The 25364-nt window shown below is 44.8% G+C and overlaps 1 protein-coding gene across 6 annotated transcripts in view; it reads left to right on the forward strand.

Annotated features, from left to right (window-relative positions):
• Window positions 1–25364, forward strand: part of TCF4 (transcription factor 4) — an 815154-nt gene that overhangs the window by 597735 nt on the left and 192055 nt on the right. For all 6 annotated transcript variants that reach the window (XM_029579771.1, XM_029579775.1, XM_029579788.1 and 3 more), the window contains one exon: window positions 24185–24290. In XM_029579771.1, the coding sequence (XP_029435631.1) occupies window positions 24185–24290 (106 nt within the window). The remainder of the gene's footprint in view (window positions 1–24184; window positions 24291–25364) is intronic.

Consider the following 25364-nt stretch of genomic DNA (forward strand, 5'->3'; position numbering starts at 1 on the left):
CTCTTTAGTCTTGCCTCATCCAGCCTTGCCTTGTCCAGCCTTGTCTCTCCAACCTTGCTTCATCCAGCCTTTGTCTTCTTTAGCTTTTCTTGTCCAGCCTTTTCATGAAGTCCTTCATCTACCCTTAGCCTTAGTCTCCGGATCTTGACTTCTTGCTTAGACCTGGCCACGGTTTTCTGCCGCCTGGATCAGACCTCTTACCTGGGCCTGACCATCCATGTTAGCCACCTGCCCTGACTTTGGCCTGTCTCCAACTCCATTAGTCTGCTGTCTGCCCTGACCCTAGTGTGGCTTTGGACTCTGACTCTCTTTACCATCACCCTTGGGACCTGTCTAGGTCCTGCCAGCTGCCAGAACTCAAGGGCTCAACCTGCAGGGGTGGTGGCTCGTTTGGATGAAACTCCAGCATGTCCTGCTATAGGGAGCGTTCACCAGCTGCCGGCGTGGGCCTCGTACGAGGCTGTATCAACTATGCCACAGCACAAAGGGTTCATACTCTTGCTACCCATCACTTTTGTTTTTCTTAAGTGCCTCTAACACCTCTATTATCCAGCGACCCAAAGACTCTCTTACTGACTTCCCACTTTAGATATATTTAAAAAAGGTTTAGCATCTTTTCAAATTCATTTTTTTGCCTGCCTTATCAATGTTTTACATCTAACTTGCCAGTGCTTATGCTTTTCCTAGTTTCTTCAGTTAAATCCTTTTTCCAATTTTTGAAAGAAATTCTTTTGGCTAAAATATCCTCTTTCATCTCACCCTTTAACAATGCCAGCAGTCATCTGACCTTTCTTCTGACTTTTCTAATTCATGGAATATAACTTCTCTGGGCTTCCAAGATGGTATATTAATAAAGTATCCACGTCTGATGTAACTCTTTACCTTTGAGGCTGCACCTTTCATTTTCTTTCTAACTTTTTTCTTCATTCTTTCAAACTCTCCCCTTTGAAAGTTAAATGCTAGAGCAGTAGATTTAGTTAATGTCCTCTCTCCAGTCATTAACTCAAATTTATTCACATTATGATCACTGGTGCAAAGTGAACCCACCAATATTACATCTTACACCAAATTCAGTGTTCCACTAAAAATTAGGTATAAAAGTCTCCCCCTTCATCTGTTCCTGGACCAGCTGCTCCATGCAGCAGTCATTTATCTTATCTAGAAAGTTTACCTCCCTCTCATGTTCTGATGTGACATTTACCCAATTAGTAATGGGGCAATTAAAATCTCACTTTATTAGTGTGCTGCCAAATTGATTAGCTTCCCTAATTTCCATTATCATTTAATTGTCTGTTTTGTTTTCACAGGGTGGATGGTAGTATAACCCCATCACTATACCCTTCCCCATCACATATGGAATTTCTACCCATATTCATTTAATCTCCTGTAGGATCTTTATCCTGTTAGACTCTATTCCATCCCTAACATAAAGTCATTTCAAGGTACTTTTATTATTTGCTTATTCAACATTCTTAGTAATTGTCTGGGATAATTTGGAATCTTTTAATTCAATCTCTTTATATACTGGCAAATGGGCTACGTATGGTGGTGGTGACAGAAGAGGAGGTTGAACCACTAAGGGCAGTGGTGGAGGAATAGATTAAGCAGCCCACGGGCCTTGTAGAACTCTGGCTTATGGAGACGCCATTCAGGGTTATGGTGCTGTCAGTGCTAGAGGGGACTGCATCCATGGAGGCATTATGTAGTATGGAGATAGTGAGGGCTGCAGCTGGCAGTGGAGCATCTTCTGCATTATCTCTCATGACATTGCATACTGGGCCTCATGGATGCCCCTTAACTCCTGCCACATCCCCCTGCATCTCCTGCCACATACCCTGCATCTCTTCTTTTTATTTTATTTTATTTTTAACTTTTATATACCGACATTCCTGTATAGAATACAAATCACACCGGTTTACACTGTAACTTGGAAACATTGCCTGGGAGCATTACATGGAACAAGAGGGGACAGTAAATAACTGAGATAAATTTAAACATTACATGGAAACAAGCGGAGAAAACAACTGGGATACTGGTACTTCGAAAAGGCCCATTGAAACAACCAGGGAGCATAACATTACTCGAAAGTAGATGATGCATAATTAATCAACGGATAAATAAATACTTGATAATACTTAAACACATTAGACAAAGTATCTGAGTCGTAAGACAAAAATCTAATAACTTAGAGAAGGGCGGAGAAAAACGCAACCATTTAACAAAGTATTTAAGTATGAATGTGGATCTGGAAACAATGATAGAGAGAAGTCAAGGTCTGGAGACCAGCTCTGAGGGAGCAGAAAGATCTCGAAGGGGTTGTTCTTCTAGAGGGAGAGCTCAATTAAAGATTAAAATGCTAGGCAGGAACAGTGGATCCGGAAATGAAATAGCCAGAATGAAATGCAAGATGAGATGCAATAGGTCATGCCAAAACATGAACATGAGCATATGTCATCATTCTGGAAATGCTAGTTTGAAGAGCCATGTTTTGAGGTTTTTTTTGAATGACAAAGGACATGGATCTTGACGGAGGTCGGGAGGGAGTGTGTTCCATTGAGGGGGACCTGCTATAGATAAGGCTCTTCTCCTTAGGGATGTTTTTGCTGAGGGGCCTTACATGTTATGCCTAAGGCCACTGATCTCTACCACTCGGGCACTGAGGTCCAGTCTACGCGTATTTGCTGCAGTGGCCTGCATCTCCTCATCCCTTTAAAATCCAAGGTCTTTCTCAAGAGATCTGTGATCCTCCAGGCCAGTTGCATACTGCAAGAGCTATGCATGTGTGACAGAGTCATAGTGTGCTGGGTCTCCTCCTCTAGGTGTGCATGCTCAATCACTGGGTGCTCCTTTGCTGCTCCCTGGTCCTCCTGTGTGTCATCTTCTAGGCTAGCAGGCAGCAGCCAAGAGAGCCACTTTCGCCGTCGGAGGCCACTAGATCCTGGAGCATCTGGGTTATCACCTGGCTGCTCCCCTCACAAAGGAAAAGTGTACATAGTGTAAATATACGTGTTTTGTGGCTTATTCTCTTCAAATTCATTGGACCATACTTTTTGCCTAACCCACCAGCTCTATGGACCCTAGGTCTTCCAGCTACACTACTAACTGTATGGAATGCATTCCCATGCTACCTTAATCTACCCTTGATATACTTGTAAAGCACCAGCACACAGACACAGAGATGACTCTCTAATTGATGGGGCTCATAATTAGGGTTGCCAACTGGCTCCAAATTTTCAGAAGAGGTTGATATAGTCCCTGATGTATCCAAAAACATTCTGTTTGTTGAGTTAGGACTTCTCTATTGCATTCCCTTAAAAACCCTCTATTACTAGTCCCTGCATACAGTAAGGTAGAATCTGGATTGGATTAACCTGTCCTGAAATTATAGAGCCATTTGGCCATTCAACACTTCATACTGACTTTTGCCTCATTTCATTTCTCTAACCATTAACACATCACTATATAAGGGGAGGGGGGGGAGTGTATTTTGTGGCCCTCAAAATAAGTCCCATCCCTTTACAAACATCCAGTATTTTATTATTTTATTATTATATGTATATTCCTCAACATCCACACAATATGATCTGCGCAGATCACAGATTAACACTCATAAATAAATGTCACACAAAAAACACATACACATAAAGTATACAAGATACATTATTTCTTAAAAGCCTATAATTGAGTAGAGATGTGCATCGGGTAAAAATTTTGTGTCGGGCTTCGTTTCGGCCCCCCCCCCACACCCGCGGGAATTTCGTTTTCCCCATGGTTCAGGATGTTTTGGGGGAGGCCCCGATTTTCAGGTTAGTGCACACTATCGGGAGTTAGCGAGCACTAACAGGAATTAGCGCGCGCTAACTCGAAAATGAATTTTTTCAGAAATTTTGGAAAAAATTCAAACGTTTTTTAGTTCTCCCGAACCATTCCAAATTAGGCAATTTCGTTGACATTGCCTAATTCGGGAAAAACGATTGTACATCCCTATAATTGAGATCTATTTGTTTGGTTTAGGCTGGTCAGTATGACAGACTAGGCCTAGGCTGTCGGATGTCATTTTATTGTTATTATGCAGTGGTGATGCACCATTCCCCCTTGGGGTGGGGTCTCGTTACTGAATGCCAGCATGTGGGCTGTATATTCACAGAGGAAGGTTTAGGAGAAGATTTATTCAAAATCACTTCTGGGAGGTGCAGAAGACATAAGAAAGAATGAAGTTCCCACAAGCTGAGGACTAGAGTACAGGGAGGTAGTCAGGTAGGGCATCCTGCTTGGGAATGCTCACCTGAATCAGCGTCAGAATCTATTGCAAACTGCCCTAGACTGTAAGGAGAGTGAACATATTCTGGCAGTAAAAGATTAAAGCTTACTCTCATCTAGTGGGGAATCTGCAACTATCTCAAAGACCTGACCAGTGTAGAGGGTCTGGAGGTGACAAGAATCTAGTTCATGTGGTTCCTTGTGTGAATACAGATAGTTCAGTAACAATATATGGAGAAAGTTCCTGGTTAGACACTTATTTCCCAGCCATCACCGAATAAAGCTTTTTATTTTCTACCATTGTAGTGTCGTGCAGAGCATTTTAATGGAGAGATCACCTCCTGAGCAGGATCAGTCTCTGTGATGACAATGCATAGTAGCAAATAAAATACTCTGATTTTCCCTCCGTGCAGGAACACCTGTAGGACATGAGATTTTGAGTGGTCCAATGTGCCTATGTGCCCAGGACTTTCACTGGACTAAAGTTTTTACATGTAAGTACTAACTATACATAGTTATAGTCTATAAGACTATACATAGTTATAGTCAGCACTTACATATGCTCACCTGAGAGGGTTTGTTTTTTTTTCTGGTCATCACATTTCTTAACAAAAGGTTTTACCCGAAAAAAATTACCAAGATGTTTTCCCTTTCATAGAGTAGCTTTCATAGTAACACCTGCAGATAAAGCAGTGCTTTACTCACAGAAATGCCCTTTTTAAAATTGTACGACTGATACTCATGTAAAATTATGTGCATATGCACTGTTTGTGTGGTTTTTTATGTGTATAGGTGAGAGGCCTGCCAGGGGATAGAGTCTGGGTAGGGCTGGGACTTATGTACATACTTTTTGATTTTAGAAAGTGTGCAAAACTATACACACCTAATAGGAGGTGTAATTGTTTGCATGCAATTTTGCCAGGATAATTTTCAAAGTGAACTTGTGCAAGTAAATCCACTTTGAAAATTGGTGTAACTTGTGCCTGTATTTGCTGCATAAGTTATGCATAATATTACCCTTTCTGTGTCTATGGAAAAAAAATATGTGTGTTCATAGACTGATGAGCCTGACTTCAGAGCCGGGAAAAATTGTGAAAACTGTTTTAAAGAATAAAATCGCAAAACGTTTAGATAGACATGGTTTAATGGGACACAGCCAACATGGATTTAACCAAGGGAATTCTTGCCTCAAATCTCCTATTTTTTTTGAAGGGGTGAATAAACGTGGAGAAAGGTAGACTGGTAGATGTAGTGTATTTGGATTTTCAGAAGGTGTTCGACAAAGTCCAGCATGAGAGGCTTCTAAGAAAACAAAAAAGTCATGGGATACGAGGCGATGTCCTTTTGTGGATTACAAACTTGTTAAAAGACAGGAAACAGAGAGTAGGATTAAATGGTCAATTTTCTCACTGGATAAGGGTAAAGAGTGGAGTGCCTCAGGGATCTGTACTTGGACCAGTGCTTTTTAATATATTTATAAATGTTCTGGAAAGGAATACGACGAGTGAGTTGATCAAATTTGCGGATGATACAAAATTATGCAGAGTAATTAAATATCAAGCAGATTGTGATGAATTGCAGGAGGACATTGTGAGACTGAAAGATTGGGCATCCAAATGGCAGATTAAATTTAACGTGGACAAGTGTAAAGTGATGCATATAGGGAAAAATAACCCTTACTGTAGTGACACAATGTTAGGTTCTATCTTAGGAGTTACCACCCAGGAAAGAGATCTAGGTGTCATAGTGGATAATACATTGAAATCATCAGCTCAGTGTGCTGTGGCGATCAAAAAAGCAAACAGAATGTTAGGAATTATTAGGAAGGGAATGGCAAATAAAATGATTTATGTCATAATGCCTCTGTATCGTTCCGTGGTGAGACCACATCTTGAATACTGTGTGCAATTCTGGCCGCCGCATCTCCATGAAGTTAGCAAGTAGCTCATTTAAAACAAATTGAAGAAAATGTTTTCACTCAGTGCATAGTTAAGCTCTGGAATTCATTGCCAGAGGATGTGGTTACAGGCAGTTAGTGTAGCTGGGTTTAAAAAAGGTTTGGATAAGTTCCTAGAGGAAAAATCCATAAACTGCTATTAATTATTAAGTAATAGTAGCTTGAGATTTATTTAATGTTTGGGTACTTGCCAGGTACTTGTGACTTGGATTGGCCCCTGTTGGAAACAGGATGCTGGGCTTGATGGATCCTTGGTCTGATCCAGTATGGCAATTCTAATGTCTTATGTTCTTATTAAGAGGGTCATTTTCCAGATAACATTATTTGTTTAACTCTACTCAGATATTAAGTTGCTCTTCTGACAGGGAACGTACCACTGACTATACCTGGATAAAATTATCCAGGTAATTTTAGGATGGCAATATGTCTTGTCTAGAGGTACCAAGGTAACTTTGTGCTGGCAATGCCAAAGGTCAGTGCTGCTTGAACAAGATGAATCAGTACCCCGAGAATGTTTCTAGCGCCGCCTCGTTTTGCCTGGACAAAATTTGGTTGAGGAGTGGGGAGGAAATTTCAAACCTTGGGGTTTGTCTAGCTGATTAAAAAAATTACTAGGAAAACCTTTCAAATATTGACCTCATTGGTATCAAATATTACAAGCAGATGAAATGCTTTGAAACTGCATAGCAAACTCTCTTTCTTTCCAATCTGTACATTTTAGAATCCAGCAAATACTACAGCATTGACCATGATGGCTGTAATTAAGTGGTATCCTAATGCTGCCATTGGCCTCCTGCCCCTTCCCTTGCACCTAGGATATGCAGCTTTTACTGCATAAGAACATAAAAACATAGAAAGTTGCCATATAAGTTCCGACTGAGGGTCCATCAAGCCCAGCATCCCATTTCCAACGTTGGCCAATCCAGGTTACAAGTGTCTGGCAAGAACCAAAACATTTAATAGATCCCATGCTACTGATGCCAGTAATAAACAGTAGGTATTCCCTATCCCTAAATCAACTTGATTAATTGCAGTTTATGGAAACCTATCCAAATGTTATTTAAATTCAGCTATACTAACTGCCTTAACCACATTCTCTGGCAGTGAATTCCAGAGCTTAATTGTGCTTTGATGAAAAAGAATTTTCTCTTATTTGTTTTAAATGTGCTACTTGCAAACTTTATGGAGTGCCCCCTAGTCCTTCTGTTATCTGAGAGAGTAAATAACTAATTTACATTAACTTGATCAAGTCCTTTCATGATTTTGTAGACCTCTATCATATCCCCTCCTCAGCCAGCTCTTCTCCAAGCTGAATAGCCCTAACCTGTTCAGCCTTTCCTCATAGGGGAACCATTCCATGCCCTTTATCATTTTGGTTGCCCTTCTCTGTAACTTCTCCAGTGCAACTATATATTTTTTTAAATGTGACAATCAGAATTCCACATAGTATTCAAGGTACGGTTTCATCATGGAGCGATACAGAAGCATTATGACATTTTCTGCTTTATTCACCATTCCCTTCCTAATAATTCTTAATATTCAGTTTGCTTTTTTGATTGCTGCAGCACACGGAGCCAACAATTTCAATGTATTATCCACTATGAGGCCGAGATCACTTTCCTGGGTGGTAACTCTTAAGATAGAACCTAACATCATGTAACTACAACATGGGTTATTTTTCCCTATATGCATCATCTCGCATTTGTGCACATTAAATTTCATCAGCCATTTGGATGCCCAATCTCTTAGTCTCGCAAGCTTCTCCTGCAATTTATCACAATCCGCTTGAGATTAAACTAAACTGAATAATTTTGTATCATCTGCAGATGTGATCACCTCACCTTATACCACAGCCTCTCTGTTATTTGATGATCACACTTCATGTAACACCTTGTCTGTCGTTACTGTTACAGTGCTGGTACACAGAAGTTGACGGGTGTGCTTTTTTCTCTCTATTTTATCTTGTAAAAAGGAAGTAATTGCTTCACTACAAGAACTACTCCAAAAGGTCTTTCTGGTATTTTGTGTTTATTCTGTAATTGCCCTTTTCCAGGGGGTCACCTTCGGATGCTGCAGTAGTTGTGTGTGGTGCTGCTGCAGCCCCGGTATCAGCCTGTGTCCACCAGGGATCACCAAATAGTGACTGGAAATCTTCTGGGAGGCTCAAGGGGAGACTTACCAATAAACACAATGTCCACTCAGAAGGTTGATTCCAAAAAGAGAAAAGCATTTGTTTTCTAAATTCAAAACTGAATCTTCAAGTCTCAGGAACAGAACAGTAATCTCTGGATTCAGTCCAAGAAGTAAAATTCAAAACCACTTAGAAATCTCACAGTAGGAATCTTCTTAGACAAAGAAACACAAGAACAGTTTTTACTCCAAGGTCTTTGGGGTAGCATCTTTTTAAATAGAAGAAACTCTTCATAAGGTCTTCAGCTTGGGCTTCCCCAGCAAGGACAGAAATCCCTGAACCCTAGGGCTGAGTTCCTTCTGGCTGACTCTTGGTGATGTTGAACAGAAGAGTCTTTCACAACACTACCACTCTCTTGGGTAGTCTACCTGGACCGTCACTACTCTTTCTCTCTATCTTCTCAGCCCCGATCTCCAGATGCAGTTCCTACGCAAGCACTCTTTATCTCATTTCCCAAACCCATCCCTTTTGGGAGAATGCACCTCCAATTATTACCCAACCTTATATATACCCTCCTATCACTCAAACCTAGATGACACTTTATCTAATCCTCCTTCAACTCCCTCCTAAACAGGAAGGATACTTGCCCAATGCAAGCACAAAGCTTCTCTGACCTTTTATTGAACTTTGGAGAGCAGGAACCCTCTAGGAAACTGCCTAGAGATCCTAGGTAGGGTTACATTTCATTGATAGAAGCCCGAAGATGCAAGTTGAAAAATTGAAAGGAGAGGGGAAAAAACCTGTTTATGATTGGCAGGGATTTATTTTCTTTGTCAATATAGAGCTTTTTCCCTTGCTTTGCTTTTACAACCACTCTTCGAGCAGGTCTCGATCGCTTTTTGATTTATTGATATCTGCCTGCCACTTTACTTGCATTAAGGTGCTTGGAAACATTGAGGTATAAAAACTCACCCATTGACCATATCTAACTGTTTCCAGTCCTCTAAAAAGAAGCTCCAAAACTCATAGTTGGCATTTCATGCTGATCACTTACCTATCTTAACTCTTTACACTCGCAGAGATAACTTATTGAGTTAATTTTCAAAGGAATTGCATGTGTAAGTAGTTTGTACTCATGAACATGCTTTTTTATAAACATCAAAAACACATACACATTTTCGGTTTTGCGTACGCATTTAGAGGTAGATTTTCAAAGGTACGCACATCTTGCGCATGCCGACACCCGCAGCCTTCCCCCGTTCCCTTCCCCCTAATCTAAACTTCCCAACACTTCCCCTAAACTTTCTACCCCCTAGCCCTTTTCTAACCCCCCTCCCCCCCCGACCTTTATCTTACCTTTTGTGCTTGCCTCTGGGCAGGTTGCCGGCACGCGATCCTCTGGCCCCGGACCGCCCCTTTTTTGAAGCCCCGGGACTTAGACGCGTCCTGGGGCTTTATGTGCATCGCTGGGCCTTTATAAAATAGGCCTGGCGCCCGTAACCCAGTCCGCGCGTAAATCCACTGGATTTATGCACGTAGAGCTTTTAAAATCTGACCCTTACTGTGCAAAAAAGGCATGGTCTAGGGACTTTCTGGTGTGGGATCAAGAGGTGTGCACATAAGTTGCTATTTTATAAGAGATTTATGCAAATACATTAAGCAGTTGATTTGTGCAATTTTACATCTGCTAATTATTTAGTGCAATTGATATCAGACTCGTCTGTTGTTTGCTATTGTTGGGAGGGAGGTCTGGATGAACTGAAGAGAGTTCAGGTTGAACTAAAGATGAACTGGGTGAACTGGTGGAGGTATCGGCAAACTGAACTGGTGATTTCAAGTACATGTGTATGTTTTAAAATATACCTACTGCAGCATAGAAATCAGGATTTTATGCAAACAAGTTGTATTTTTTTCATGCATAAAATATACGCTTGCATGTTTATAAAATAGATAGGAAAGGCACATGCTTTCAATTCATTGCTGATATTTTTGTTTGCTGAAACATGCCGGCGTGTGTTGAGGGTGGATATGCACGTATTTTATAATCTGCGTGGACCAAATACACGCAGGTTATAAAATATTATAGTAGAGCTCCGCATGCCTATATATGCGCATATATGAATTCTTTGAAAGTAACCGGCCCTGATTTTAATAGGTTTGATACAATAGATCTCAAAATGTTCGTCTTTGATATTTTGTTCCTCTAAGTCATTTGCTGACAGTAGAATTGTTCATCTCAGAGTGCATTAATGGCCAGTAACAGAAATGTGATAATGCTCATGAGCTGCAGACAGAGAGTATATGGTGTTTGCTCTCCTAGTCTTGCTAGCAGTTGGCTTTTTATTGGTAGATTTTTCCATCTTTTCACTGTGACGTGCTAATGTCAGAGTAGGCTCACTGCCAGTTTTGTGATCTGCAGCCTGCGTCAAATGGAGGCAGGAAGGTATCCATTTTCATCAGGGAGATGGCTGAGCCTCAGCCTTCCTAACCATCAGGAAAGGACCTATACAAGGAGGTGGGGAAAAATAACAGAGATTTTTTGTGTTTTCTAAACTGCATTTAATGTAAAAGGTGAAAAAAATTCCTCAAAGTTAAGCTATAATCCAATGACTCCAAAGACTAATGCTTCTATGTTTCCTTGAGAAAATTAAATGTAATCCAGAAAATACTTCAACTCTTATTTTAAAGAGCTGCAGCAATAAACTAAAAGGAAAATAAATGTATTTTTTGGTTCACTTGTTAAATTTATTGCACACATTGTTGTAGTAAAAGCACTGATTAGAAAATAAAGTTTCTTTTCTTATTGCATGCAATTTGTATTGGGAGTCTTTTATGTAGAAATGTACGGTATTTAATGGCCAGCAGCACGGGAATTTAATATCCCAAGGTATGTTAAGGGTTTGGTTTTTTAAAATTTAATTTTATGATTTAATGAACAAAGACTTTTGTGCTGTTCTCACCCCACACTGAACCAAATGGGTACAGCACTGCCTACTGGGGTGAGATGAGCAACCATATTGCTCCTGAAGCTCCTCCTGAATTCATCTCCAGAACCAATCTAGTTACTAGGCCATACTGGACAGAGAATAGACCTGATACTGGCATCATCAGGGAAGCACAGGGAGGTCTTTCCTTTTCAATCCATGGTAGAGAAGATTGTGAGCAATGGCTGGGCCCTCCCAGACAAGAGCAAATACTCTCCTGAGGTTCTTTCAAAGCTAATCTCTTGACACAGCTCTCTGATTCTGGGAGAAGGCTCTTCCTATTTTTTTTTTTTATAGTGTTATGTAGTTCCATCCAAACCTCCTGGTTCCTTAATGCTGTGAAGAATGACTAAGTATGCAACTCAAATACCTTCTCAGGTCATAGTAACATAGTCAGTGATAGCAGGTGATGACCAAAATGGTCCATCCATTCGGCCCAGCATATGTTTATGGTTGTAACTGCTGCTCTGTGCACGTTACCCCCGCGTTGGTTCATTTAGGGGTAGATTTTCAAAAACCGCGAATAGGCGTACTTTTGTTGGCGCTCCAGGCGCCAACAAAAGTACGCTGGATTTCAGTAGATACGCACGTAGCGCGCGTATCCACTGAAATCCGGGATCGGCGCGCGCAAGGCTATCGATTTCGTATAGCCGGCGCACCCCGAGCCGCGCAGCCTACCCCCGTTCCCTCCGAGGCTGCTCCGAAATCGGAGCAGCCTCGGAGGGAACTTTCTTTTGCCCTCCCCTCACCTTCCCCTCCCTTCCCCTACCTAACCCACCCGCCCGGCCCTGTCTAAACCCCCCCCTTACCTTTGTTGGGGGATTTACGCCTCCCGGAGGGAGAAGTAAATCCCCGCGCCCCAGCGGGTCGCTAGCGCGCCGGGACGCGATCTAGGGGCGGGTCCGGAGGGCACGGCCATGCCCCCGGGCCCGCCCCCGGAACGCTCCCAACACGCCCCAAAAACGCTGCGCAGTTCGGGCCCGCCCCCCAACACGCCCCCTCCGAAAACCCCGGGACTTACGCGAGTCCCGGGGCTCTGCGCGCGCCGGTAGGCCTATGTAAAATAGGCCTACCGGCGAGCAGGGATTTTAAAATCCGCCCTTTAGGGGTAGATTTTCAAAAACCGCGAATAGGCGTACTTTTGTTGGCGCTCCAGGCGCCAACAAAAGTACGCTGGATTTCAGTAGATACGCGCGTAGCTGCTGAAATCCGGGATCGGCGCGCGCAAGGCTATCAATTTCGTATAGCCGGCGCGCGCCGAGCCGCGCAGCCTACCCCCATTCCCTCCGAGGCAGCTCCGAAATCGGAGCGGCCTCGGAGGGAACTTTCTTTTGCCCTCCCCTCACCTTCCCCTCCCTTCCCCTACCTAACCCACCCGCCCGGCCCTGTCTAACCCTCCCCTTACCTTTGTCGGGGGATTTACGCCTCCCGGAGGGAGAAGTAAATCCCCGCTCGCCAGCGGGCCGCTAGCGCGCCGGGACGCGATCTGGGGGCAGGTCTGGAGGGCGCGGCCACGCCCCCGGGCCGCCCCGGGCCGTAGCCACGCCCCCGCACCCGCCCCCAAAACGCTGACAACACGCCCCGAAAACGCCGCTGCGCTCGGTCCCGCCCCCGACACGCCCCCTCCAAAAACCCCGGGACTTACGCGAGTCCCAGGGCTCTGCGCGCGCCGGTAGGCCTATGTAAAATAGGCTCACCGGCGAGCAGGGCTCTGAAAATCCGCCCCTTAATGTTGTAACTGCCACCTTGTACAGGTTATCTCTGTACTGGTTCTGTTTAGGGTTGTAAACTCCATGTTTTTAAAGTCATGTACTCTGCGAGACTTCACAAGAAGAGCCGTGGTGCTGGATTCTGTCAAACATTTGACAGAATGATATCAGAAGGGACTCACAGACCTTTAGCCCATCCTGGACCTAAAGAGACTTAACATGTTTATAAGACAGAATGCTTTCAAGATGAAGTCTTTGGTTTTCATCATTCAGGCTACTACTACTGCTACTTATTTATTGTTTCTAACGTGCTACTAGACATATGCAGCGCCGTACAAATTAAAATAATAGACAGTCCCTGCCCCATAGAGCTTACAATCTAATCAAGGTAAACATACATGAGAAGTGTATTTATTGAAAAGAAGTGGTTAGGATTTTCAAAGCCCTTGAAAAAAGATGAGTTTTAAAACTGGATTTGAATAAGGCCAAAGAGGAGGCAGGACGCATGGTTCACTTACAGTATCTTCGCAGTCAGATAGCCCAGGTCAACCAAAAGTTCTTCAGGTTTGTGGTGGAGTACATTTTTAGTGTTCAGAATTGCCCTTTAAATTGGCATTCATACCAATTGTCTTCACAAAGGTCCTGGGACTCAGTAGCAATTCTGCAAAAAGAAAGCAAACTATTCTATATCCATGCAGATGATATCTGATCAGGAATCCCTCATTTGAAGAGGCCAGTGTGGCATGAGTGAGGGAGGTAAAGAGCTTACAGGCTGATAGATGATTCATAACCTTCCCAGATCCCACACCAGATCTGTTCCTCCTGAGCACACGTTTCAGACCTTGGCAGAATGGTCAAACTCTCAGAGGACAACATTCCTACTTTCACGTAACAAGTCAGTTTGTTAATGGCAGAAAAGTAAACTGCAGCAGAACAATGCCACTGCCATCTAGGATTGATAGTGGTTACCCTTCTGATGGATCCCAAGGCAAAAAACACACGAGAGTGCTACTGCACAATTTCCTAGAACAGATACATTTGTTTCCATGCATCAAGCTATCTCCAAGCATGCTGGCTCCCATCAAGACTTTGACTATGGAGAGTGAATTTTCATTTCCACAGATGCAAGCCAGCAAAATTTGAGGGTCACCTACAGCATTTTTCAGTTGAAGGCCTCTGGTCACAAACAATGATGTGCCTCCATGTGAACATCTTAGAAATGAGAACAGTTTACAAAATTTGAATCTAATGGCTTTTCAGGTTCATTACAAGGATATCCAATTAAAGTCAGGCAATTATGTGATTGTCATGTATCTAAACAAGAAAGGAGGGACACATCACGGGCAGCCGCGACTGTTCATCACCGGGGAGGAAAAAAGGGGGAGAGGACGTAGTAATATACATTCACATATACAAAATACTCTATAAACCAGATGTGGATGAAATTGGCCGCAGCTTTATTACAGTAAACAGTATTAACAAGCTATGTACCTGAGCCATAACATAGGTAAGCTATCCGAGGATCCTCCTCTGTGCAGGCAGTACATTACTTCCGGCCTTGGGTCTGCCACAAACAAGCAAGGCCCTTCGCCACCCGGGAGGAAATCACAGAGCATTCCAGTCACCCACCACATCCAAGCAAGGTGACTGCCCCAACGAAGGGTGTGGGCATCCAGTCTGTCGCCACACTGGGGCCAGCGGGGCCTGGTGACAGACAGCCCCCCTCGCATTGATGTTGTCTATCACCTGGTGTGCACTGTCTCTAGCTGAACCCCCCCCCCCCCCAGCTCAGGTACACCCAATATAGGGTCCGAATAGCCAGTCGGCTTATTCGGGACCCTCCCCACCTAGCTGATACCAATGGGTAGGGACCTTTCAGGCGAAGGTTAGGAACCCATTAGGACTCTGTGTATGGCACGTTTCAAGTTGGCCAAGAACAGGTCATGTCCCAAATCTGAAAGTGTACCCCACTGTTATGAAACAGTACTGAGCAATCCACACACATCCAGATGTGATATCGTATGTGCATGCCACCCCAGCGCTCGACAAAAGTCCCAATTTGCTTGTTTAGTTTCTTTATCCAACACGCCCAGAGTGGCGAGATGAGAAACTGGCGGCGAGGGATGATCTCCGACCAAATGAGCGAGGTGCTGGGCATCAAGGACAGGATGACAACGATGTCACTCCTCATATTATCTAAAAGCAGGCGTCCGGGCATGACTCCCAAGTCATTCCCTCTAATTCATGCCCCTCAGGAGGGGCACATTTTGACTATTGTAGCCATATCAGAGGAACCCGCTGATCTCAAGACATTCCTCAGTGGCCCAGCCATCGCACTAAGCCATCTCCTGGTGTAACGCCCAGCTGTTGGCCGAGGGTATTTTTCGTCGCCTGCTGCTTCACCCAAAATACAAAAGAATGTCCCATGATCCATATCACTCGATGCCGCCAGCGAGGGCCTGAAGACATAAGGCGTTAGCAACAATGTTGCAGGGGGCTATAGGAGAATATGCTGGTGTGATCCCGTGGGTCACTGCCAGCGTCTACAGTGCAACGGAATGCGGGATTTCGTTCGCCTGCCTAAAATAGGATAGGTATGCCAGGGCGCGCCATCTGCCACTACGCTGAATGGCGGTGCCCGACAAAGCAGATGTAGCTGAACTAGAGGCCACCCCGATTTGGAAGGAGTGAGTCCCGAACTGCTCCGGCTTCAAACCGGCTGCTTCCAGGGTGCGCTTGAGGATGGCATTAAACTGGTATTTGCTTAGTGGGAGTGAGTTAGCATGCAATAGAAATTGTGGCCCCCCCAAAGAGGGTCTGACAATCCTATATCCCATAGCATTGGCCACTGGGCAAGTAGGCAGGCCCAGTACTTGGGCTAATGTGACCAATTGTCCCCTGCCGAGTTCATTAGTCTTGAATCTCTGAATCCTGATATTGAGCTTTCCATTTGCGATGGAAACATCGCAAGCTTGCAGACCGGAGCGATCGTGTTTGGCACTGGCCGCAGCTACCAGCTCGCTCATGTGACATGCGGCGAAGAACGCAGTGCAGAAGGCAGCTTGGAAGAGGACCAGTTCGAAGTAATGTAACGACCGAAGGTAAACAGAACCATAGAGCCAGCAAATGATCGTGGAGAATAGGATGGCGCGTGTCCAGAATTCGCGGATTGTGTTTGGCCCATCCCGCCAGGACCGGCTAAGTCCCTTGTCAGGTTGGGCAAACCTTGAGCCTTTATGAAAAAGGTGTAACCCACCAAATTGGTTTGAACTGTGCCTCGGGATGCGCTGTGCCACTTGGCCTGAATGACATATCACTCCAGTCTGTGCGAAAGATCAAGGTTCTTGGGAAGGGAGGTGGGTTCCAGGAATTCCACGACATCACTGTCTCCCCTCAGACATGCTCGCCAAGTGAATGGTGCGATCGACTGCCGCAGCAAGTTGAATGCATCCTGGTCCCAATGCTCCAGAGGTATGCAGGAATCGGTATTCCCTGCTCCTCAGCATCCAGAGAAAGACTCCAGAAGTCTTCCCACTTAGAAAAGGAAAGATAGCAATCTCGTTGTGAAGGCCGGGGATGTGACTCGCTCGCGCCAATATGTTTAACTGCAAGCACTTCAAAACCATCAGCCTAAGGAGTTCCGCAATGGGTGTACACTTAGCAGACTGACATTACATGTACAACAGCTTGGTTGTCACACCAAAATATCATCTTTCTGTTCACTAGCTGACCTTGCCAAAGGTGGAGCGCTACCACTATTGGGAAGTGTTCCAGGAAGGTGATGTTAGCCGTGATCCCTGAGTCCACCCAATTGAAAGGCCATGTCTCAGTGCACCAGCTCCCTTGAAAGTAAAGACAAAAGCCAATGACTCTAGAGGTGTCTGAGAATAGCTGCCAGTCAGAACTGGATACAGGTGGGGGTAATCACATTACTGAGCCATTGAATTTGACCAGGAATTTCTCCCATACTGTGAGATCCTCATGTAAGGCACGGGTAACTCGCAAGCCGTGGTACATCTTTGTTACTGTCAAGGAAGCATTAATCAATCGGTGCCCTGCAGGCAACGGCCAGGCTCCCTATTAGGGATTGCACGGTGACCAAGGTCACCTTGTGGGCCAGACAAGAGCCTCGCATCAATTTGAACAGCTTTTGTGTTTTCTTGGCTGGAGCCTGGACATCATTTGAATGGTTTTGAGCTCAATTCCGAGGAACATAAGCCAGCAGAATGCCAAACTCTTTGGCCATGCTTTGAAATCCATCGAATAGATCATGATACACCTCTGAGCCACGAGGTCCAATGAAGAGAAAATCATCAAAGTAGTGGATAATTCCTGTCAAGCCCAAGAGCCGAGACAACTCCCAAAGTAGGAAGATGCTGAATGTCTTGAAGAGCGCACATGAAACCGAGCATCCCATGGGCAAGCATTTATCAAAGTAGTAAGTGCCCTTGAAGCAAAAACCCTAGTAAAGGGAAGTCGTCCAGATGCACCGGCAACAGCCGGAATGCAGACTCTATGTCGACCTTCGCCATGAGAGCCCCTTCCCCACAGTCCCTGAAGAGGTCAAGTACACTGTTGAAGGAAGCGTATTAGACCGTGCACACCTCCTCTGGGATGAAGTCATTCACAGCCTGGCTCACAGGGAAGTAGAGATTATGTATGAGTCTGAATTTATCCTGCTCTTTCCTAGACACCATCACTAGAGGTAACAAGATCATCTTGTCAAAAGGCAGGAGGGAAGGGGCCTGATACCCTGCCTAGACTAATTTCCACCCCCAGCTTCTTCTCTCACTACATCATCAAACCTGGTTTCGGAGTGTGCATTTGTGTCTCGGGCAGGATTCAGAGGACTCTCATACGGGATTCTGAGGCCCTCCTTGAAACCCTGGTGTAATGTAATGGCTGCACATCTAGTGGGATAGAGGCTAAGACCCGATGCCAGTCGCTTCCAGCTAAGTGGGGTCAGGGCTCGCGTGTAAGGGCTACTTGACCCTGCTGCTTGGGGCTTTCTTGGTACACTTGGTGGCGGGGTGACTGGCGGTGCAGGTGAAGCAGATGTGCTTGTATTTGCAATCCTGCATCGTGCAATCCTGTTTGTGCCCATCCCTGCCCATGGGAGGCTCCCTGGGCACGAAAGGAGCAATTATTCACTTGCGTTTCTGAATTGCATGCCACCATGTGTGTCAGCCACAACTCGACATCATGTGCACCCCATGACATTGATGGTATATCAGCCATCCTTTCTCTGAATCGCTTTGTCATAATTCAACCAAGCGAATCCCTTGTAGGTAGAGTGGATACTGTCAGTGGTGTCTAAATAAGACCTCAATGCTAAGTGCTGCAAGGGATCGGCTCAGCCAACTATTGACGTTAGGCGCGCAAAGGATCGCACCCAGTTGTTAATGTTCCTCGAGATCCGCTTGGGACCCAAAGGAACTTCATGCCGTTTGCAATCCTTGTGAAACCCTTCTGCCTTCCAATGCCTATTGCGCCTATCGGTCACAGGCAGCTGCGACCTTTGCTGCTCACCTCCTTTCTCTATGCAGCTCTGAGTCTGGGGAGAATAGCGGCCTCCACTTCCACACGCTGACCCTCATGGCATGCCCAAGACGGCGTGGGCGCTCCTGGCAGCCATCTTACATCCAGGGTTACCTAATGCATGAGTGCGCGTGCCTGACCCCTTCTTAAACATGTTATGGCGGGAACCTCAGGGCGTCCCCTCCCATGATGTCATCCACTTACCATACTTAAGCTCAGCTGACTTCTTGCAATACGAGTTAGCAAGGATTCCCATCCGGCTATTTCCACCACACTGGGACTTTGCCTCAATGTCCTTTCTGGGTGACCTAAGTACCTGCTCCTCGGGGACCTTGCCGCACTCAGGGCTATCCGCTCCTTGGAGAGCCATTACTATCTGTTTGTTCCAGTGAGTTCCTGCATCGTCCTCGGATGACCCTTGCTGTTCCTGTTCTGGACCTCCTTGGTGCCCGATCTTCCATCTACCTCCATAGTACCGGTGTGGGTACAGAACCTGCTCTTCTATCTTCGTGGCACGGATTCTTGGGTTACTCCACTTGCGGGCCACTACCGGATCCCTCCTGTCTTGTGCAACATTCCACCGGCTTCCAGCCTCCCCCGCGCTGCGGACCACTACCGGAGTTGCCAGCACAAGCTATGCCTAGAGAAGATATTCACTGGACTACTCTGCACTGAGGATTACTATCGGACTGATCAGCTTGCAGGTTCTACTCTCTGGACTGACTCTATTGATCCGTTCCTCGGATCACCATTGGCTGTATAATAAAGTTGTTTCCTCTGTTGTCCGTCACAGCTGAGATCTCGCCTGTTGTGGTGAGGGCCCACAGGGCTCCTCCCTGTGGGCAGAGTCTTCACTCACTATGACCCAAGGGCCCACTATTAGTTCAAGACACACAGAACATAACAACGCCCTTCCAGCAGGCTACAAATATCAACATACTGGCGATGGCGTATGCAACGCCGGAGTGAACGCTGAATGCCCTGCCACAACTGCTTCATTGTGTTTAGTGCCAGTAAGCTAGCATTAATGGCAATGGTGCTCCACAAGCCCTCTGCTACTGATGACCCCCCAGAAACTAGAGGAAGATGTTGGCAAGGAACTCCTGCTGCCCGAAGAGTCAGAGTCATAGGAGTGCCTCCTACTTTTCCTCTTATGCCTCCTTTCACTTTTGTCGTGCTGCTTAGGGGGCTGGGCCTTATTGGCCTCTGCAGGAGGGTGGGACACCCTTTCTTCCCCCTGGTGGTTGCTCGGGATTCCCCAGCCCCATGCATTGAGGTGACCCCACGGGACTCAGTAGTCACTAGCGCCGCAAGTTGTACACTAGGAGCATGGTCCAGACTCTTCATCTGTGGCACTCTGCAGGTCCAGCCTGTTCAGGGTACTAGAGCTCTGAAGTGCAGCACAGACTAGGGCAGAGAGTGGAGGAACCGATGTCACAGGCTCTTGCAGTTCTGGCTCGCTGGATACCGGCCGACGGAGCACCTGGAGATTCCTCCCCAGATAGTACTGGGCTCTCTGGGTCGGACCAGATGGCGAATTGGAGCTCTAGCCCTGCGACCACAATCGTGTGCCATGGCTGAGCTAAGGTGTTGCGCCTTAAAGCACCTCGGGGAGAGCCAGTACAGACCCACCTACCCGCTATCCCCCAAGGGATTTACCTCATCAAAGGTCTGGCCGCAGGATGGCTGGATCTCCTTCTCTGGCTGCTGCTCTAACCACCAGGGTACCCCCTTACTCTGCCTGAGCAATTCCTTTTTTTTTTTTTTTTTTAACTCTGAATGACCAAATTGTCTCAGGAGAGTTTTCCCTAGTGCGGCAGCCACGCGAAGGGCAGGAAGGAAAAGGGACTGTGGCACTGCGCCCTGGTCAGATGCCTCCACTCCGCGCGTCTGCCCCCACCCCATGGGACGGCTCAGGGCCAGAATTGCCCAATGAACCGTCCTATAGCTTGCCCTCCCCCCCCCCCCCCCCAACTGAGCCCTCATGCCGGGACCTTCTTCGGGCTGGGACTGGGCATGATCTCATTGGCAGGGGGGGTGTGACATCAGCACGCTGGCCGTGTCATTGGCCCGTGCCAACGCCATACAGCAGAAGAGGTCACATCCCCCTGCCCCCTCCCCAGCACTTGTGGCACGCACGGGGGCCAGGTTATCGGTGGTGTTCACGCACGCCTCGGCGCAGCATCTTTATGATGCTGTAGACTGTATCTTTGGGCAGAGAAGAGAATCCATGGTCTATCTGTAGTACATGTAATTAAAATATTAAACTTTCAGATAGCCTGTCTGAGCCAGAAATATTTTTGAAGCCAAGAGAGTGGGAACTGAAATAGTCTCTTTCAGCTTGATTGTGAAGCTTCAGAATCTTTGTATAGATTTCATAGTCTCAGCATTCAACAAAATGATACCATGGATCTTGAGAAGGCTTAGGGACTACTGAGCAATGGAAATGAATTCATTCACACAGAGATGGAAATCTGCTATATGTATTCCTGCTCTGATCAGTTGTCAGGAGAATCTCTGATTGTATCAAGTGGCATCGACTTCCTGTATTCCTTGTGATTCCCTACTGACTCAGGAGACCTTGGTTTCCAGAATTAATCAGTATCAGATTCACTAGAGTTCCTGCTAGATTCTAATGATTCATCTAGACCTACGATCTAGAGAGAGTGATTTCAGGACTCAAGAAAATCTTAAGAAATAGGTATTTTTTGATTCCTTGTTGGATAACCTTGAGAAGGGCATGAAGGTGTGCTCTGTCAGAGTGCTGAGAATGTTGGGACTATGAAATCCATACAAAGATTCTGAAGCTTCACAAATAAGCTGAAGGATAGTGATCATTATCTCGGTTCGGAGGCCTATTAAAAGAAAAGGATCTTTCCATTCACCAGGATATTATTTGTTTCTTTAAGTAGGCTGGAGGTAGTAACACCCATGCTCTTCTGAACTTAAATTTAGTTTTGAAAGCACATATGATGCCATTTTTGGATCTACTGATATTTTTTCTCATTAAAGCCTACATTTTTGGTAATCATTTGCTCAGCAAGAAGGGCCAATGAACTGCAAACTTTGTTCTAAGTCTCTTAAGAACATAAGAACATACCATACTGGGTCAGACCAAGGGTCCATCAAGCCCAGCATCCTGTCTCCATCAGTGGCCAATCCAGGCCATAAGAACCTGGCAAGTACCCAAAAACTAAGTCTATTCCTTGTTTCTTTCAGTTCTTGCCTGATGAGATGGAATTCAGAACAGTACCAAATTTTGTTCCAAGGTCAGTTTGGCCTTTCTTTTAAATCAGGAGAGTGTCCTTTGAACACTGTGTCTTTAGCTTAAGTCAAGGTTAGAATGGGATAAATTCTCTTGAACTTAAAAGATACTCAAAGTTGTTCTTGCACAGAACTTCCTCATTTCATAATACTGAACTATGTTCTCCTTGATATATGTGCCCTATTGTAAACCGTTATGATAGTAAATGTACTCTAAGAGCCCAAATAGGACCAGTAAACCAGCTTCAAAGTCTTCATCCCACATCTGAGTAGAATATATCTTTGAGGCCTACCAGAATGCATTGGCTATGACTACCTGACAGGCAGAGATAATAGAGGCATCATTGGAAGATGTGTACAAGCTAGATACCTGGAAGCCAATATCAGAGGGCATCTGTGAAGTCTGGTCGCGATAGGATTTTAACTGGGATAGCATGGGTCAGAGATTAGATGCCCTGATTAGTGGACTGCCTGAAAACGTAGTCCAAAACCATGTCCCTATTGAACCAGATTGGTTGGAGAGCCAGTGAAAAGGGTTTTGTACAAGGAAGCATTCCCAGCAACTTGAAGGCTTCTAAGCTTTTTGCCATGGGTATTTGGTCTTGTATTCTGATGATGGACTTAGCCTGCTTTCTTGTAACTTTACTTTTCCAGCATCTGGACTGCGCCTACCTGCCTTGGTTTGGGACTGGAACTATTGGTTCCCTATTGCCAAGATCAAAGCTGATCTGTTGCTGGGAAGTCCAGCTTCTGAACCCATTTATAGTCACTACTAGTACAGGATCATGCCTTTTGGACTTAACCAGTTCTCCTATCATCTTTCAGATGCTGCTTAGCGATATGTTCTGAATCATTCTAGAATTCTGCATTATAACCTGCCTAGTTGGCATCCTTATTTACTCAGAGAATGTTGAATTGCATGAGCAGTATGGGACATCAGTGTTAGAGCAGCTACAAAAACATCAATTTTTTGCCAAAGCAGAGAAATGCTCCTTTGTTCAAGAATCAGTACAGTTTATGGGGTACAATATATCATTCAGAGGAATATGGCTAGATCCCCGGAAGACACACATGATACAACATTATCAATAACATTTCAGTACTGCTATACAAAGTAATGGCCTGATGGTTAGGAGGAAATGATATCACCAAGGAAGGGAGAAATGCCGCTGGTCTCACCTGAGCAGGCGGTACCATTGCTGTTTGGTCCAGCCTGATGTGAGGCTGGTAGAAAACAGTTATCAGATAAGGAACTCTATTGCTTTACCTGTTAAACTACTATTATATCATAAAGAAATAATCAGTGGAAGATAGTTTTCAAAGCCATTGTATTGGATAAGTAGTGATTTACCCAGGTAAATTGAGCTCTCTGAACATTGCCCTCTTCAGAGCAGCTAAAATGTATGCCCAGAATTCACAAAAAGGGGTGTCCCTGGGGTGAGTTTAGGTTAAGGAAGTAAAGCACATGTGGAAAGTGGCATTTTCAAATCTGCATTTGTACGTTTTCCTCCTTTCTTCCACCTGTCAGAAATAGAATTGCAAAGTCCTTGAGTACGTTTGTCAATGGATACTCCCATAAGCAAATTTTCAAAAGAAAAACGATGCACATACTGTTTTCCAAAAATTGTCAACAAGGTTGTTAGTTACACAGCTACTTGTAGACTTTGTACCTAGGTGAGCTACTGAAAATTGTGCCCCTTACATGTGCAGGGTTAGTTTCAGGTTCAATATATCCTGGAATCACTATATGGTCAATATGTTTACATATATTGGCAATGATTCACAAATATTCGTGATGAGGACTAGAAAAATTCATACTTGGTTTTCTTTTGAGGGTTATGCTTCCATTATTGCTCAAAGCAGTGCTGGAAGCCACCAGGATTACAAAACGAGTGAACCTGATCCCAGCAGCACCCAGTGATCCAGGTTGGGGTTCCTGGATATCTTTATCCTGTTCCCAGATAACTTTATCCGTGCTCTTGACCACATAAAGAGTTAAGAATATTGGAGTTAGCTGGATAAATTATTCGCCTAACTCAAATCCACCCTGGAAAGCCCCTGAAATGCCCCTCACTTACCTGAATAAAATGTATCAGGGTAAGTCATTATCTGGATAAGTGGCAACTATATTCAAAACTCAGCACTTATCCAGATAACTCAAAAGTTAGCTGGGTAAATGCCTTTGAATATCGATCATGTATATTTAATGTGTGGAAAGAGTCTACACCGAGCACAGAGAAATTGAGTGCCACATTCCGTTTCTGTTTCTTTTTAGAATGTACTTTGTGATCTTTTAGTTCTTTCTGAATGCTCACTGAATTCCTTCTTTTATCTCATCTAGGTTTATGCCCCATCAGCAAGCACAGCTGATTACAATAGGGATTCTCCAGGATATCCATCCTCAAAACCAGCAGCCAGCACTTTTCCTAGTTCCTTCTTCATGCAAGGTAAGATGCCTCCTCTTCAGTACAAACTACTGAACATTTTTTGTGTATTTGTAGATATGTGTGTTTTAGAGCTATTATCCCATGCATTATTAGTATCAGTACTATTTCCTGTATAGAAAACTTTCAGTGCAAAAAATTCTGCTAATGTCTTACATTTAGGGAAGAATTGTAGTATAGGTCTTAAAGCAGGAGCCTCTGAAGTCAACACTGAAATTATTCTTTTTATTTCTTATGACCCCCACAGTTTCCTCCTGTTCCTTTCTACTTCCAGCTCAGTCAGAATCAGCGCACTAGGAGCCTTCATTCCCATCTACCCAGAGATTTTTCTCCCTATCCCACAATGTGCCTAGGCTGGTTATTGTAGTGATGATCCTGGGCCAGGGGCTGTGCACCAGGGCTCTTCCGGAATGCTGCAATCATAGGCCCTAAATCCATTCATTAGGTGTCACCCTTGAACGATGGCCAGCCCCAGCACCAGCCACTGAGCCACGGGAAGAGACCCAGCTGCAGTTGTTCTTTTTAAAACCTAGTTGATTTCCTGAGATGAACAGCAAAAATACTAATTTCGATTGCACTCTCCAGAGTCAGAACTTGTGGACTTTAATGATCAGAGTCTATAACTGAAGCCAGTAGCATCAAACCAAAACTTGCATCATAGTTCTTTTTGTCCCACCTCTCCTCCTGCAGTGACCTTCCCACTCATTTGTCTTTTGTGAGTCTCAAGTGAAGTGGAATTGCAACAGTTCCCACAAAGTGCTTCTTCTTGGCTCCAGAACAAAACCTCCCTATGGCATTAGCCTTGTTTGATTACAAGTCAGACTACTGATGAAGAAAGGGCATCTCTTGTGTGGGTTCCCTGATATGCTGAAAGTTCAGCGAGGCTCTACAGACAACACCTTCAAACCAGCTTTTTGCAAACAGAAAAACTGTAAATAATTGCTCAGAAATTAGTAATGTCTGCTTTTTTTGACATATGAATCTGATTTTGATCTGCAGAATAAAGCATCTTGTAAGCCTTTGAAATATTACAAGATGCATAATATGATGCATAATAGAACTATTTTTAGCAAGTTA

This window comes from Rhinatrema bivittatum, chromosome 1 (genome assembly GCF_901001135.1).
Source record: "Rhinatrema bivittatum chromosome 1, aRhiBiv1.1, whole genome shotgun sequence".
NCBI classification, from domain to species: domain Eukaryota; kingdom Metazoa; phylum Chordata; class Amphibia; order Gymnophiona; family Rhinatrematidae; genus Rhinatrema; species Rhinatrema bivittatum.